The sequence below is a fragment of the Pistacia vera genome, unplaced genomic scaffold, assembly GCF_008641045.1.
Source record: "Pistacia vera cultivar Batoury unplaced genomic scaffold, PisVer_v2 Contig276, whole genome shotgun sequence".
Taxonomy (NCBI): Eukaryota; Viridiplantae; Streptophyta; class Magnoliopsida; order Sapindales; family Anacardiaceae; genus Pistacia; species Pistacia vera.
This window is the reverse complement of record NW_022196086.1, coordinates 1,003,714-1,018,541: the sequence shown is the minus strand read 5'-3', so window position 1 is coordinate 1,018,541 and position 14,828 is coordinate 1,003,714. Positions and strand designations below refer to the sequence as shown.

Here is a 14,828-nt window from a genome sequence, read left to right as displayed (position 1 = left end):
TAACCCTTATATTTTTTATAGATTTTTATCTATTTGAGATTAATCGAAAATATATAAGGGGTTTAATATAATTTTTAGGGGTAATTTATAAATTTTTTAATTAATTAATTAATAAATAATTAAATATAAATGAATGGTTAAATGTTAATGAATAAGACTTAATTCTTAATTCGTTATAAATTTAAGGTGTTTTTAATTTAAAATTTAAGGAGATAATAATAATTTAATTTTAAGTTTTAACATAAATATAATATTCACACAATCACACTTCACAAATAAACTTTTAAATAAATTTAATTTTATTAAATTATTATTTTACATCATCAATAATATTTACATCCTCCAAATCTGTGTTTCTGAAGAAGTTGAGTAGTTCGGGATCTTCAGGGTGCTTTTGATCTCTTATGTCCGCATGAGTCCAATCCCATAAACATGTTATGATTTCAACCATCTCATTGGTTAAAGAACATCTTCTCTCTTTAACAATACGGCCACTAATTGAGAATGTTGACTTAGGTGCAATTGTCAAAATTAACACAAATAAAATATCACGTGCCATTTGGACTACTATAGGGAATTGACTTGCATTGTGGCCCCACCATTGAAGTATATTCATCTCACGCTTCTCCTTCGTGATCATGTAAGACATGTCCATTTGTAGGTACCGATGCAACTCATTTGGTCCAAGTTGTTTGACGAGCTGCTACTTTCACCACCACTATTGTCGCGTTCCACAAACCTCCAGGTGCTCGTTCCTTGTCATCTTTGGTCTTCATCAGGGTTGTCTCTGCTGGCGCTGGACGCTCCAATGTGCCTAGTTTGATACAAAGAAAAAAAGTTTTTCATTTTTTTGTTAAAGTCTATCAAATAAGAAATTTAGTCATATTGTAAATTATGATATATCTCAGCAACCATACGATTAAATACACTTAATTTAAATCTAGGATCTATAATAAGAACTAATCCATATAAAAATGGAATAATATCTAACCAATATTTCTAGTATTTTTTTTTCATTGAAACAACAATGTCGTGCAAATCTTCATTGTATCTATATGTAGCAAAAGTTGTAGAAATTCGAAGTAAACTATCTAACGCTACATTAGTAGTAAGATAATAAATACCACTTAATAAATTAGTGGAATCATAAAAAACTTTAAGAAACGAAAAAAATAGTTGCTATCGGCAGTGGCCAATCCAGAAATTTTTTTTAGGGTGGGCCAAAATAAAAAATAATTACATATTAATATTTTTTTTAGGGTGGGCCAAAATCCAAAAATTATATATATTAATATTTTTTTTAAAAAAAATTGGCCCACCCAAAAATGGGCTGGATCCGCCCCTGGCTACCAGCGATGAATCCGATAGCCATGCGCACCCTTTCAATCATCAAATGTATAGCTTTTAAATCTACTTTAACAATCAATTTGATAATGTGGTAAGCACATCTCTAGTGAAATAATTTGCCTTCATCATCAAATCCAATCTCTTTTCAAATAAAGAAATTGCCAAGGTATTAGCAACTGCATTATCAAGCGTTAGCAGTTAGCACCGCAACTCTCTCAGATAATAAATATTCTTGCAAAACTTCAATAATCGTAAAATAAATAGTTTTAGCATTGTATTTTTTATATAATGCTTTAAAAACCTATTAACTTTTGTTGTAAATGCCAACCATAATCTAGATAATGTAATGTGACACTCAAAAAATCTATTTTTGATCTAGCAGCCCATATATCTGAAGTTAGTGCAATAGATATATTCCTAAAATTTTGAAATTCTTTTTTAAGTTGATTTTTTATTTTATCATAAAGGTTTTTTATGTCCTTTCTAGTTGTAGCTCTACTAAAAGGGGTAAATGTTGAACAAAAAACGGTTTTAATCATTTGAACAAAATAAAGATTTTCAGATAAAGAAATAGGAGAGTTCGTAACACATATGAATTTTTCTATTTCCTCACGTGCTGTGAGTGTATTGTATTGTCATGTTGAGAGAGTTCGGGATTGTGAATTAAAATTAAGTTGAGTTTGAATTTACCTACCTGATGCAGTTGAACCTGAACAGGACTGGTGAGATTGCTGCATTTATTGGGGGTGCTTCTTCTACAAGTTTCGCCGCATCATCGAAGTCCCATTCTTAGCGTCGATAATGGTTGAACAAAAATTACATTTCTCGCACGTCTCTTCCCCCAACCCATTTAGCTTTGGCCGTTTTGATTTGGTGAAGAATTGCCATACCCCAGACACGACCCTCTTTGACGATCAGGCCGTAGAGTCGTAGCTCGCTTTGTTTGGCTGGACCTAGGCTCGACCGTTTGTGGTTGTGGAATTGGAGTTGTTGCCTCTTGAAAGGGTGAAAATGGATCGAACCCTTCCATTTCTTCGATGGATGGAACGTAAAACTAATTTGGGGATGATCCTTCAAATGCATAATTTCGGAAATCTATTATGAATTTATAATAAATAATTAAAATGAAAGAAATTGAATAATAATATGAATAATAGATGAAATTGAAAATGGAAAAAATTGAATAATATAAATAATAATATGAATAAATGTAAATATAAATTGAATTAAAGAGAATTTGAGATTTGGAGTAGAAAGATTGAGAGTTGAGTTGTGAAGAAAATGGAGGTTCGCCGCCACCCCCGCTGACGGGGTTTTTGGTAATTTTCCAAGGGTCATTTTGAAAATAAAAAAAGGTTTGGCCAGAGCCTTGGAGAAGGGCCCAAGCCCTCCTCCACAATTTGGTCCGGTTTTTAGGATCGAACCCCTTAGGACTAGTCCTCACAAGGACCGATCCTAAACCCGAGTTTTTGTGTCCGGTCCTAAATGCCCACGTCTATATCTCACTCTAAAATTTTGAAAGTATTATAGCATAAAATTAAGTTTCAATTTATGGGTTTTTATTGTTTTACTCTCTTGAAGTCCAAATTAACATTCATTTTTTAGGTACTCATCTCAAACTTTGATTTGTAATTATTTAATCCAAATGTTAGTTTCTAATTATTATAATATTACTAAATATACATATATTTATATAGGCATATATTTCTACATGATAAAAATTTGTCTTTAGCCCGTCTAAAAAAAAAAAAATTCTTAAATTACAACAAACTCAAATTTTTACTCAAAAAAACCAGTAAATTAGTACGACTGAATTGAAATATAGTAATATTTATCCACAAAAGCTTTTCACCTCCAAGTAATAAAAATGATTATATCAAAAAATGTTACGATAAATAAGGCAAGTATTGCATAAGCAATCTTTCTGTATCGTATGACATAAAACATGATCAGATAATGGTGAAGGAGAAGATGCTCAAATTAGCAAGGATTAAGCTATAACTAACAAAAAGTGCTCTGTTTTCTTTGTCCCGAAATTCTTGATTGGAGCTTTCTTTGGAACCCAGTTGCCCATCTTTCCACATCTTCACATGCTTCCCATATCTTGCTCTCCTTTTCCCAATCCCATACATCCTTCATAGTTGAATCCATTCCTCCTCGGTTCAGTTTATTGACCCTTCTAACTTCCTTTGAAACCAAAATTATGAAACATTTAGGAGTAATAATTGAGCGTCCCAAGACTCGTTATTTTCGAATTATGAAATTTAATGTGAAAAAAAAAAAAGTAAAATATTTCAAATGATCTTGAGATTATTAAGATATTTCCTGACTGATTAAATAAATAAATCTCCGTGATGCTAGAAGAACTGTAATACTAAACTAGACGGCTGTAACAAGAAATTTTACCTTCCTGGAGAATGACAAAAGGTACACCAGCCGATCTGCATATTTTAGCCCATCTACGCGTAGATGAAGAGGTTGTTTCAATACCAAAAGTGCTCTATCAACATCGATAAAGCCTACTTCCACCATCCTCTTCAAAACTCTAGCCTGGAAGGTTTTCCCTCTATAAAAAATAGGAAGTTGCTCCTTTTAGTTTCATTTTTGAATTTCTCTAATAAACTGATTAATACCAGACTTAGAGCCTAAATTGAAAGGCAAAAAGCATAAAAATTTGATGCATACAATATAGAAATTCTAGGAAATAGGCCCTAAATGGAGTCAAATCAGAGAAGAATTATGAGGAGGAAACAGCACACTCACAAACCTGCTACAATCCCTGAGCGGTGATCGAAGCTCTGGAGCAGGTATAAGACCTGCAAGCATTGCAGACTCTCCCAAACTCAGAAGAGATGGATGCTTTCCAAAATAAAAAATCGATGCTGATTCAACGCCATAGATGCCATGTCCCCAGTATATCTGTAATGTGCTATTACCTGTGTTACATTTCACATCTGCAAATATAAACTACATACTAAAATTTATATGGCATTCACCTTCTTTACTTTTTAACACCCTTTCCATAGTCTTTGTTAGCATAAACTTAATACACTAACAGGAAAATTTCCTAGTCCAGGTATATTTCTGCACTGCTTTTTTAGTTACAATTTATAGTATGCATTTTGTAATGACAAATCTTAAATCAAAAAAATATTTTCAGTGTAAAGGAAATAAGTTTAGGAGGTAATGACAAATCTTAAATCAAAACAATATTTTCAGTGTAAAGGAAATAAGTTTTACCTTACTAACGTAGGAGCTCAATATTTCCCATTTTGTCATTGCCCTCTCTAGAGCTAATGCCAGCACCATCTCAACAATCTTTCTTGAGAACGTGCGGTCATTTTTTAGAAAAGTATTCTTCACAAGCTGCAATGCATATTTCAATATGTTAAGTAACATAGACAACTAAAATTTGTAAAAGCCAATGGTTTGAAATCAACTGAAGAAGAAAGAAACTACAAAACAAGAGTTCCAGAATTCAGAGCATGTGATTGCTCAAGTCCTGGAATAGCTGATACAAATCTTTCCTTGAAGCTGTTATAAATAAATAATAAATGGACTCATATCAATAAGCCAATGGTTCTGCACTGATTAAAATAATGAAAAAGTAGCTCAAGCACCAGCAGTCAAATTGCAGTGGCCAAAGTTGTATAATAGCAGGTAGGTTATTAAAAAGAGCCACACCAAGAAAATGGCCTCAAATTATGATAGAAATTTTGACAACCTCATCCGCCAAATTAGTAAATAACAGCTTGAAAAAGTTCTATAACGAAATTTGATCCAAGCGAATTGAATGGCATAAAAGAGCCAAAGTGAACCAAGCATGATGTTTGAAATTACTTGAAGTACATATGTTCAAACCAACTCAAATAACGTTGTTGATAAGGACTGCTGTCTTCAATAATTGGGGATTCCTTTCCTGGTTACTTGTGCTACAGTGATTACTTTTATAATTGAAACCTAAACCCTTTATTCTAACTCCAAGAAAGTTTCCAGAGGAACATACCTGAAATTTGTTCCTCATATCCAAAAAAGAAAAGCTTTTAAGAGAACTCATAACCACAAAAAAACAGCACACCAATCTTACCGAACAAATTGATGTAAAGTAGTGACCACAAGTCATGGTTTTCTTTCAAAAAATTATGTCTGAACTACATCAATGCATCAAGTGGATCTAAGGAACAAAACAGTAATATCAAACTGGCTGGTTGAACCACTACATCTATGCTTAATTACCATTTCCCGCCTTAGGTTTCATGAAATTAATTTACACCCTCAAGTATCAAAAATAACAATTTACCACTGTCATTTAATTTTGTGTGTTAGGCAGATGATGAAACCCTGACGGAACAGTGAATATGGGGGTAAATTGTTATTTTCTACTTGAGGGAGGATGTTTTTATTCAATGAAAACTCAGGGAAGTATAGCAATTAACTCTAGAGTAGAAATAACATAATAACTTCCAGATGGAAAAATATTTATTATAGAAAATAAATGGACAACTTATAGTCTGGTGCTAACTCTAATTATTCAACCCAAATAACACTTTGTATAAGCCATACATATCATAAACATCCATTGAACCCTGAACTTTGTGAAGTACAAATTGAATAAAATGAACAATTTAAACTTTGAACCACGTGCACCTTATGACCATTAATTCATCCCCAATAAACTATACAGAGCTCCCAAAATATCATCCACTAAACCTTATCTTGGGCCAGAAACCTGCTGTGAAGAGACATAAGAAAAACAAGTATTTGAGCCAATTCTAGTGCTAGTGGGGGAAGCATCTGCTTGCGCAAAAAACATAACATCACTTTGCCCATTTTCTTCTTCTATCATAGACGCCTCAGTAAATCTACGCCCATAAAAGCGCAAGAAATTCAAAGACTTGAGTCTTGGATGACCTAAAGGGATCTCTCCTTCTAACATGCCAACAACAGTGGACATGTTTGGCCGTAATACTGGTTCCTCGTGAACACAGCACAAAGCGACTTGCACCAATATTTCCACCTCTTTACTTGTCACTCGCTTTTCTAACCTGGGGTCCACAAGCTCCAAGTACCTCCCTTGCTCATGCATTTCCAGTGCAAGTAGTGGAAAATAAACAAGTCCTGACGCTGATGACGATGACGAGTGAACTCCACTACTATTCCTGTCATCCAAGCTATGGCTTTGAGATCGTACCGAGCAATTTTTCCTTCCACTCACAAGTTCAAGCAGTACCATTCCGAAACTATAAACATCAGTTTTTTCTGAAATTGCAGAGTTAGTAAGCCACTCAGGTGCAAGATATCCACGAGTACCCCTCATTGTTGTAAACAGACTAGACTGTTCAGGAGTTAAAAGCTTTGAAAGCCCAAAATCTGAGATCTTTGCCTGAAAATGATCGTGCAAGAGAATGTTTTCTGGTTTGATATCAAAATGGATGATCTTATGTTCACAACCACTGTGCAAGTAAGCAAGTCCACGTGCAGTTCCAAGTGCTATATCGAACCTCTCTTGCCATTCTAAAACGGGACCATTTCCAAAGAGGTTACGATCCAGTGAGCCACGATTCATATACTCATAAACTAATAGGCATTTTCTTCCTTGGGCACAAAACCCTCTCAATTTGACCAAATTGACATGGTGAATATTCCCAATAACTGCAATCTCAGTACAGAATTCCTTTTTCCCTTGAACACCTAAATTTGTGATCTTTTTCACTGCCACAACAGTTTTATCAAGCAGTGTACCCTTGTATACAGCACCAAACCCGCCTGATCCAATCAAGAACTTAAAATTATCAGTAGCCACCTCAAGCTCTTCATAGTCAAACCTTTGAGGTAAGCCTGGGATGTAGAAGGTGTCTAGGTCTCCAGAGGAAAGTGAGTTCCGGTGGCCTAACTTCTCATCCATAGCATTTTTGAGTCTCCATCTTCTCCACCAGAGGAAACTTAGAGCTATTAACAGAAAGAACCCAGTGAAAGGTAAGAGCACAAGAGCAGCCACTGGAAAGTCTTGATTTTGGTCCCTCAAATCATTGTTAGGATTAAAGTTTGTTAGAGTAGGCCCAATAAGAACTTTGATGTAGCCCAGCAGATTAACATCACCTCCACTGCCCAACATAATGGAGCCCAACACGTTCTCAAGTACATAGCAAGAACCTGATGAATTTTCATAGAAAATTCCTAAGCAAGAGCATTCCCGTGAGCAGAAATCTTGACAAACTGACAAATTTACTCCGTACTTAATAGGCTCAGAGAAATGATTAGAGAAGTAATCCATCCCATAGCCGACCCCTGAATATGAAACAACAGATGAATTCAACTGACTACCATTTCTGGTTGATTGACAAGCAACTGGAAGAGAATGAGAAGCGTCACTTGGCACACAGCCAGTTGCATTCTGTAAAGCTACATGGAATTGTGTTGGACATGAACAAGTAGGGGAGCTGGATGTAGTTCCATCAGTACACAATCCTACTCTGCCACAGATGAATGGGATTTCACAACCATCATCGGGCCCCACAAACTGCTGTTCCAAGCCATCAGCAGATAAACCAAGTACAGTAAACTGGCCAGAGGAATCAAGCCTAGCAATTTGGAAGTTGGAAGGTGATAAGGCCACCTGAATGACCACTGCTGATCCATTATTACCAAACAAAAAGAGACCCGTTCGGTTAATAGCCAGATATTCCACCACATAATTTGAGTTCCAATAAGCCTTTGTATTCATTGACAATTTCCAATATGTCTGTCCATGCCACTGTAGTATTGCATCTGAAGCTCTAAGTGTAAGGCTATAATCACCTGTTGAAAAGTTGTTATCTGATACAGCACTAGATAGTAACATCCCAGAAGCTAAGCGTTGTCCAATCACAATTGTGTCTGTTGGGTGGTGGAAGCTCTCCCAAAGAGAGCCATTAAACTGATCAAGTAAAACAAGATTACCCATCTCAGTCAGCTGTAATGCATGCACTGATGAGCTCAGTGGTGGAGTTGACCATTTGAGATTTCTATTTTGATCAGAAATTGTAATTCCTTCGAGTGTAAGATACATTTTTCCAGAACTTGAAATTGAAGTATCACGATTAGCAGACCAGATGATGGTGTTGGATGCAACATGGATGATGCACAAGTAAAAGTTCATTTGCTGAGCTCCAGGATTGAAGATAGCAGCTCTAAATGTTCCATTACGAGTATACAAGAAGGCCCCACTATAGTCAATAAATTGAAAATGTGAAGCAGTGAAATTTGGATATATGAACTCTGAGAAAGTAATACCAGAGACAAGAGCAGGGAAGAAGAAACTGGTAGCAAATAATAAGAAGAATTCCATACAGAGGATTGATGGGAAGAAGAACATAAAGGAATGAGAAGAAAGGTCTGATGTAGAGGAACTGCTGAAGGCAGATCATTTCTCCAACTCAGTTTCTGCATCTAGAGTTGACTGATGAAAATCTCTCTCTACACTGACTAAACCCTGATTGGTGCCGTAAGATAGAGTTAATCTTTTACTCGTTGCTAGCATCAGCTAGGGATGTAAGTTCTGAATTTTTTTAGTGCCAGTCAAAACCTGAGGAAGGCTTTATTTATTCTAACAAGATTGGTGATTCATGCACTAAGACCTCTTTCTTCCTCTAGTTTATTCCTTTTCATCATCTTCCCTTTTCCAAAATGCTATATGCATAACTAAACCCATGTTTTTTAAATTATATTCTTCTACAATAAACAACACTCAATATTCAAAGGCATTTATTTAGTCTAAAATTATTGGTGCTACATGCACTAGGACACATTTCAAACTTTCTTCATAATATCCTATTCACTCAAGTATTCATCAAAAACACCACATAAACAATAACCACTGCTTACGACAACCCAGATAAACAACACAATAAACAAAAGAGAACATAAAAGGTAAACAATGCCCACTAACCGACACCCAAAAAAAAAAAAATGCCGACTTGATTGAGTTAAAACATCGAACACTTGGCATTCACAAAACAAATACATCATTTACCTGCTGAGTTATTGTGCTCCCGCCACCGCGAGCCGATAACGACCAAATTGCACGAGCAATCCCAACTGGGTCGACCCCAAAATGGGAAAAGAACCGTTTGTCTTCATAAGAAACAATTGCTTGCCATAAATGTGGAGGATAAGCTCTTGTTTTGGGCTCATTTTTTTGAGCGAAAGCCACTAGATTTCGCCAACGAAGAGGGAAATTTGACAGAAGAGCGCTGGAGAAGAGCCGGAGGAAAAGAAGGGTCAATGAGAATGTGAAGAGAAGGAGTAGTTCTTGAACGGGTCTGTAATTTCCTTTGAATGGATTGTTTTGAGAGAAAGATGTTGGGTTTAGGGAGAACACTCGGTTCTGGAGTGAGTTGGAACGAGTTGAGAGAGTGTAGGAGAGTGAAAGTGTGAGAGACTGAGTTGGAACCGAGTTGAAAATGAAATGGTATGGTGAATTTCGGTGATTACGGAGTTGGGAAATTGGGTTGTTTTTGAGAAGACAACAATAGGTACCAATTGATGACATTTTACATGTTGAAATTGTTGGGTAATATCGTTAAAAAGTAACCTTTATATCATATATGCGGTTCAAAGTTCAAGCATTACAAACATGGTAAATCATAATTAGCAAATTTTCATCCCTATATTCAAAGATGAGAATATCATTATGTATAAATGAATTCACCCTAATTGCTTTGAATTTATTCCATCGAATCATACATGTACAATTAAATTCTCAGCAACGATGAGAATCAAATTTTTTTCATTTTAAATCTTCCCAAAATCCATTATCAATATTTCTAATTTTCTACCCATTAAATCAAAGTTGGGCAACAACAAGAAGCATCTCTTACAGCTAAATATGTTTTATTATAATCTATCACACCATTGATTTGCAATTATCTTCGTGAGGGGAGGAGATTATATGAAACTGATTGTAAATCAATAGAATGGTTTAAGAAAGTGTAGCTAAACAGGTAGTTGGCAAGTGAAGTACCGATATTTTATTTTGGTTCAAAAATTGAACGGTCCAGTGTATCTCACTGCCTTCGATCTTCATTTGCAACCACCGGTTTAGTGGTCTGATGATAAAAAACAGTAAAAGAATGTTTTATGAACCCTTTAATCTAAATCCTCTTACCTATTAATAGAGGTGGTCATTATAATTCTTAACCGATTGACAATTTTAGAATCCTAAAAAGTTTGTTGAAATATGTGTAAGCTCATCCGAACACTCGCATTGATAAAATAAAAAAAAATCTTCATTTTCATTTAATTCTTAATTATATTTTATTATTTTGGATAGGATTTTGAGAATAATATTTGGTAGTTGAATAGGAGAGCATCATGAGGTAAAATTTAAAAATTTACAAAAAACCCTCTAGCTTTGCTAATTTAACTAAACACCCCAAGATATAAAAATTTTATAAAATGACAAAAATACCCTCACCCACCACAGTGCCAGATTCCGACAATCACCGTCGGAATCTGGCCGAAAAATGGCGTTACAATGCAAACCGGTCGGATTTAGCGGTAAGGTGTCGATATAGTCTTTTTCGGCCAAATCTACTATGAAATCATAATTCACCGTTGACGACCGAAATTGGTGAATTGGTAGAAACTGGCAAGTATGGGTGGGTGCCTGGATGGGGGCGTTTTTGTTAATTTTTAAACTTTTTTTCTGGAGGTATTTAATAAAATTAATAAACTTAAGAGATCTAAAAGTAATTAAAATATACTAATATTTCTCAAATAATGTACCAAACAATATTTTGAGAATATAAGTATAAATAATGTATCAATGCACCCGAATATTTAGAATTTGTAGGAGCTGGGCCTGATGCAATTATTCAAATGAAGCCCAGACAAACAGTCATCATTGAAAGTCTAAAGTTTGTAAAAAGCATAAAGCTCATTTTCATGTAACAACCGGTGTTTACGTAGAGTGAACGGCAAGAAACAGGAGAATATATGTGGTAAGCAGTAAGTGACCGACCATCGTGACATGGGCAGTATAAAAATATAAATGCAAGCTTTTAAAGAATCAATTGATGCAGATTGCTGAATATGTAACTCTTTTAAAAACAATAAATCCATATTTTAAAGGTTCTGAAATTAAAAAATTGCAACTGTCAATTACATACTTTTGTTTTATTTATGGTTCACATTTTGACTTTGTCTCCTGATGTAGAGTGTTCCAATATATAATCTAATAGTTAAGATGAAGGTAGAGTTTGACTCTTTGATTATGATATGCTCTCTTCATTATATCAAATTTTGAAATTTCACCTTTCTCTTGTATGCCTTAGCAGTGCCATGCCGGCCACACCTAATTTTTGTATCAATACAAATTCACACCACATCTTAACTTTTTTTTTTTTTTTAATAATCGGAGTGGTCGAACCAATTTACGTATACTTCGACTATAATCTTCGAGACCTATTGAATATCCTACAAACTCAATATTTCAAAATAAGTCACAAATGTAATACGTGATCCCAAGATTCTAACTCAGTAAATCAATGAAGAAAGCAAACCTTCTTAACCGTCGGGCCAATCCCTTGAGTTCACATCCAAAGTTTGCCTATAAATACTCCTAAATTAATAGCAAAAACAATAGGCAATAATCTTTCATATAATGAAGGAATAATTTTGATTAAGGGTCCAAAAGTAAGTCCATTAACATCAAAGCTCCGAAGCCCAACGGGTTTTAAAGCCCATCTGAAAGCGATAATATAGGGGTGCCCTGTATCATAGGGGGAAGACAAAGCTAATGAAGCTAAATTTAGTTTTTTTATTTGACTTTTTGGTATTACTTCAATGACATATGACAATTGTTATAGCATGATGTCTTGTACAAAATATTGTCAATTGACTCGATTCACATGGTCGGCACTCGGCATTGCATATCTATAAATATCAGAAAAATTATATTTATTTTTATACGATTTATGTACGTTACTAGTATTTGAGTTCCAATGAACAAAAATATGTCACTCTTATGTTGCACGCCAACCCATTTGAATCTTGATCATGCTCAAATTAAATGATATCTAATATAAAGAGTAAATGGCTTTTTCCCACCCAAATAATAGTTGAATGACATTTTTCCACCCCAAAACTTTTAAAATATTATTTTTCTACTAAAAAAACACATTTAATAACACTTTACTGCCGACCCCACCAATCGTCAGTCGATTCCGACATCGTTACAACCTCATACAATCACTATTCTTTTTATCGATCATCACTCATCAAAACCTCTCAAACCTTAATCCCGATAGGTGTACCCAAGTCAAGCTGTTTACGAATGACTTAGGCTTGGCTCGAGTGAAGATTGAGTTTAAGCCCCATTTCGAACCCTTTGGTTCATTAACAAACCGAGTACCAAATACAGTGGTACTCAGCTCACATGCTCGCGAGCCTTATAAGGCTCGAGAGCTTATCAAGCTTTCGAGCTTGAATAGGCTCACGTATTTAATTAAAACTCCCCCCACACCCAAATACCTAAAATCCCAAATGATGCTATAAGCCCTAATTTCCTAAACACATACACAGACTCTCCCAACCCCAACCCCAAAACCAATCAAAGAACTCAGCATCCTCCTCAAGTCTCAACTCTTATATCAAATCTGATTTTCTGCAAAGCCCGAATATCGAATCTCATTTCGTCTGTCTCTCTCGATTCTCGAATAGTATCATCCAGAGCATTTGTTTTGTAACTTGTGTAATACCAATCTTCAATCCTTATTCGATCTAGGGTTAATTTTATATTGTGTTGATTTTTGTTGAATTTGGAAGCAGTTGGCTTGGCCATTCTATTGCATTGTATTGTGAATATGAATGAGACAAATCCAGAGTCCTAAGTCCCTATCTATATGTATTATGTANTCAGTAAGAGGTATTTGTTTTGTAACTTGTGTAATACCAATCTTCAATCCTTGTTCAATCTAGGGTTAATTTTATATTGTGTTGATTTTTGTTGAATTTGGAAGCAGTTGGCTTGGCCATTCTATTGCATTGTATTGTGAATATGAATGAGACAAATCCAAAGTCCCTATCTATATGTATTATGTACTGGATCCTTAATCTTGAAAATCTTGGTCAACAAGCTTCTCCTCTGGATTCTATAATTGTGAACATCTCAACCTGAATTCAATTGAAAGTGTAATTTGATTGGTTTCCATTCCAGTTTGTAATTTTGTATATAAAACTCCTAAACGAGCTTGATTTCGAGCTTCAGAACGAGCTTTAAAATGACCTGGATTTTGAGCGAGCTAAACAAGCTAAGCTCGAGCTCGAATTGTGCTCGAGTAATAAACGAGCTAAACGAACCAAACTTAAGCTCACAAATATTATCAAGCTCGATCTTGATCCTCATTTTATGGAACTTGCCAGGCTCAAGCCCAATATAATTTTTGCGAGTTGGGCAGTGTTCGCCTTGGCTTGTATCACCCTACTCTCGCCAACCTTTTAATTGTCGGCAATCGAACGATTAAGGTTTGTGCAGTCGCCCTTCTCAAGTCAAATTCTAACCAATCACGGTTACCAAAATCCAACATTCCACCATCAAAAGACTCAACAACTTCCTTTCTTCAAAAGTTCTAAAAAATGGATCGAGTTGACTCTTCGTTCACCGTAGAATCGAAATGTATTTTTTTGAGGTGAAAAAATGGTATTTTAAAAGTCTATGGGAGGGAAAGTTCATTAAGTCATTATTTGGGTGGGAAAAAAGTCGTTTACTCTTAATATTATCATGGTTGGTGTCCAAAATTTTGAATTGCATGATTATGGACTAGTGAAAAGTCAAAAAGTTTGTAGTCTCATCTTTCGGTTTATACTTTATACTTATTAGCAAGGAACAATAATAGCCATTAATTTCCTTTACTAACCACATTAAATTATTGGATATTAATCATAGTACGTGATTTAAACTACCCATTCATGCCATCTACCCTTATAAATTATAATCGACACAACTAAATTAATTTGTATAAACCTAATATCGAATACTAGCTTATTGTAAGATATTGTATTAAAATTATGAACTAAATATAACATTTATTATAAATGTTATAAAGTTAAAATGTTTAAATTTTTTAACTATTTGGGTCCAGTTTATTACACGAGCTTATTAAATTCAAAAAGATAGAGTCAAAGCTATTTATTTTGTTGTTGGGATTGAAGTTAGGTTAGCTAAAAAACCATAAAGTTAGAGGAAAATAAAGGAATAAACATATGAATTTAGACACATGACAAATTTAAAGTCAAACGATTGATAGGAAATAAACGAATTTTGAATTTAAAAAAAAAAAGAATGATATAATCAAATAAATATCTGATAAATGCTTTGTTAAAAATGTTTTACCATTGCTAAAATATCTCTCTATTTACTTGAAAGACAGTGGCGGTAGCTGGGAACCAATAGGCGCAAGTTAGTATCTATAAGTCATAAAAGTCCAAAATAGAAATTACAC

At 34.7% G+C, this 14,828-nt stretch overlaps 1 protein-coding gene across 1 annotated transcript; it reads right to left on the bottom strand.

The window, feature by feature from the left end:
* Nucleotides 1-5,815: 5,815 nt before the first annotated feature.
* Nucleotides 5,816-9,820, bottom strand: LOC116133870 (G-type lectin S-receptor-like serine/threonine-protein kinase At5g35370). The gene is made up of 2 exons (XM_031419545.1): nt 9,359-9,820; nt 5,816-8,552 (listed from the first exon to the last, which is right to left on the bottom strand). The coding sequence occupies exon 2, from the start codon at nt 8,483-8,485 to the stop codon at nt 6,059-6,061; it is 2,427 nt and encodes an 808-aa protein (XP_031275405.1). The 5' UTR covers nt 8,486-8,552; nt 9,359-9,820; the 3' UTR covers nt 5,816-6,058.
* Nucleotides 9,821-14,828: the final 5,008 nt, after the last annotated feature.

What these genes read in the sequence shown, in the direction of transcription:
- LOC116133870 (XM_031419545.1), bottom strand. Translation starts at nt 8,485, where the DNA reads ATGAACTTTTACTTGTGCATCATCCATGTTGCATCCAACACCATCATC.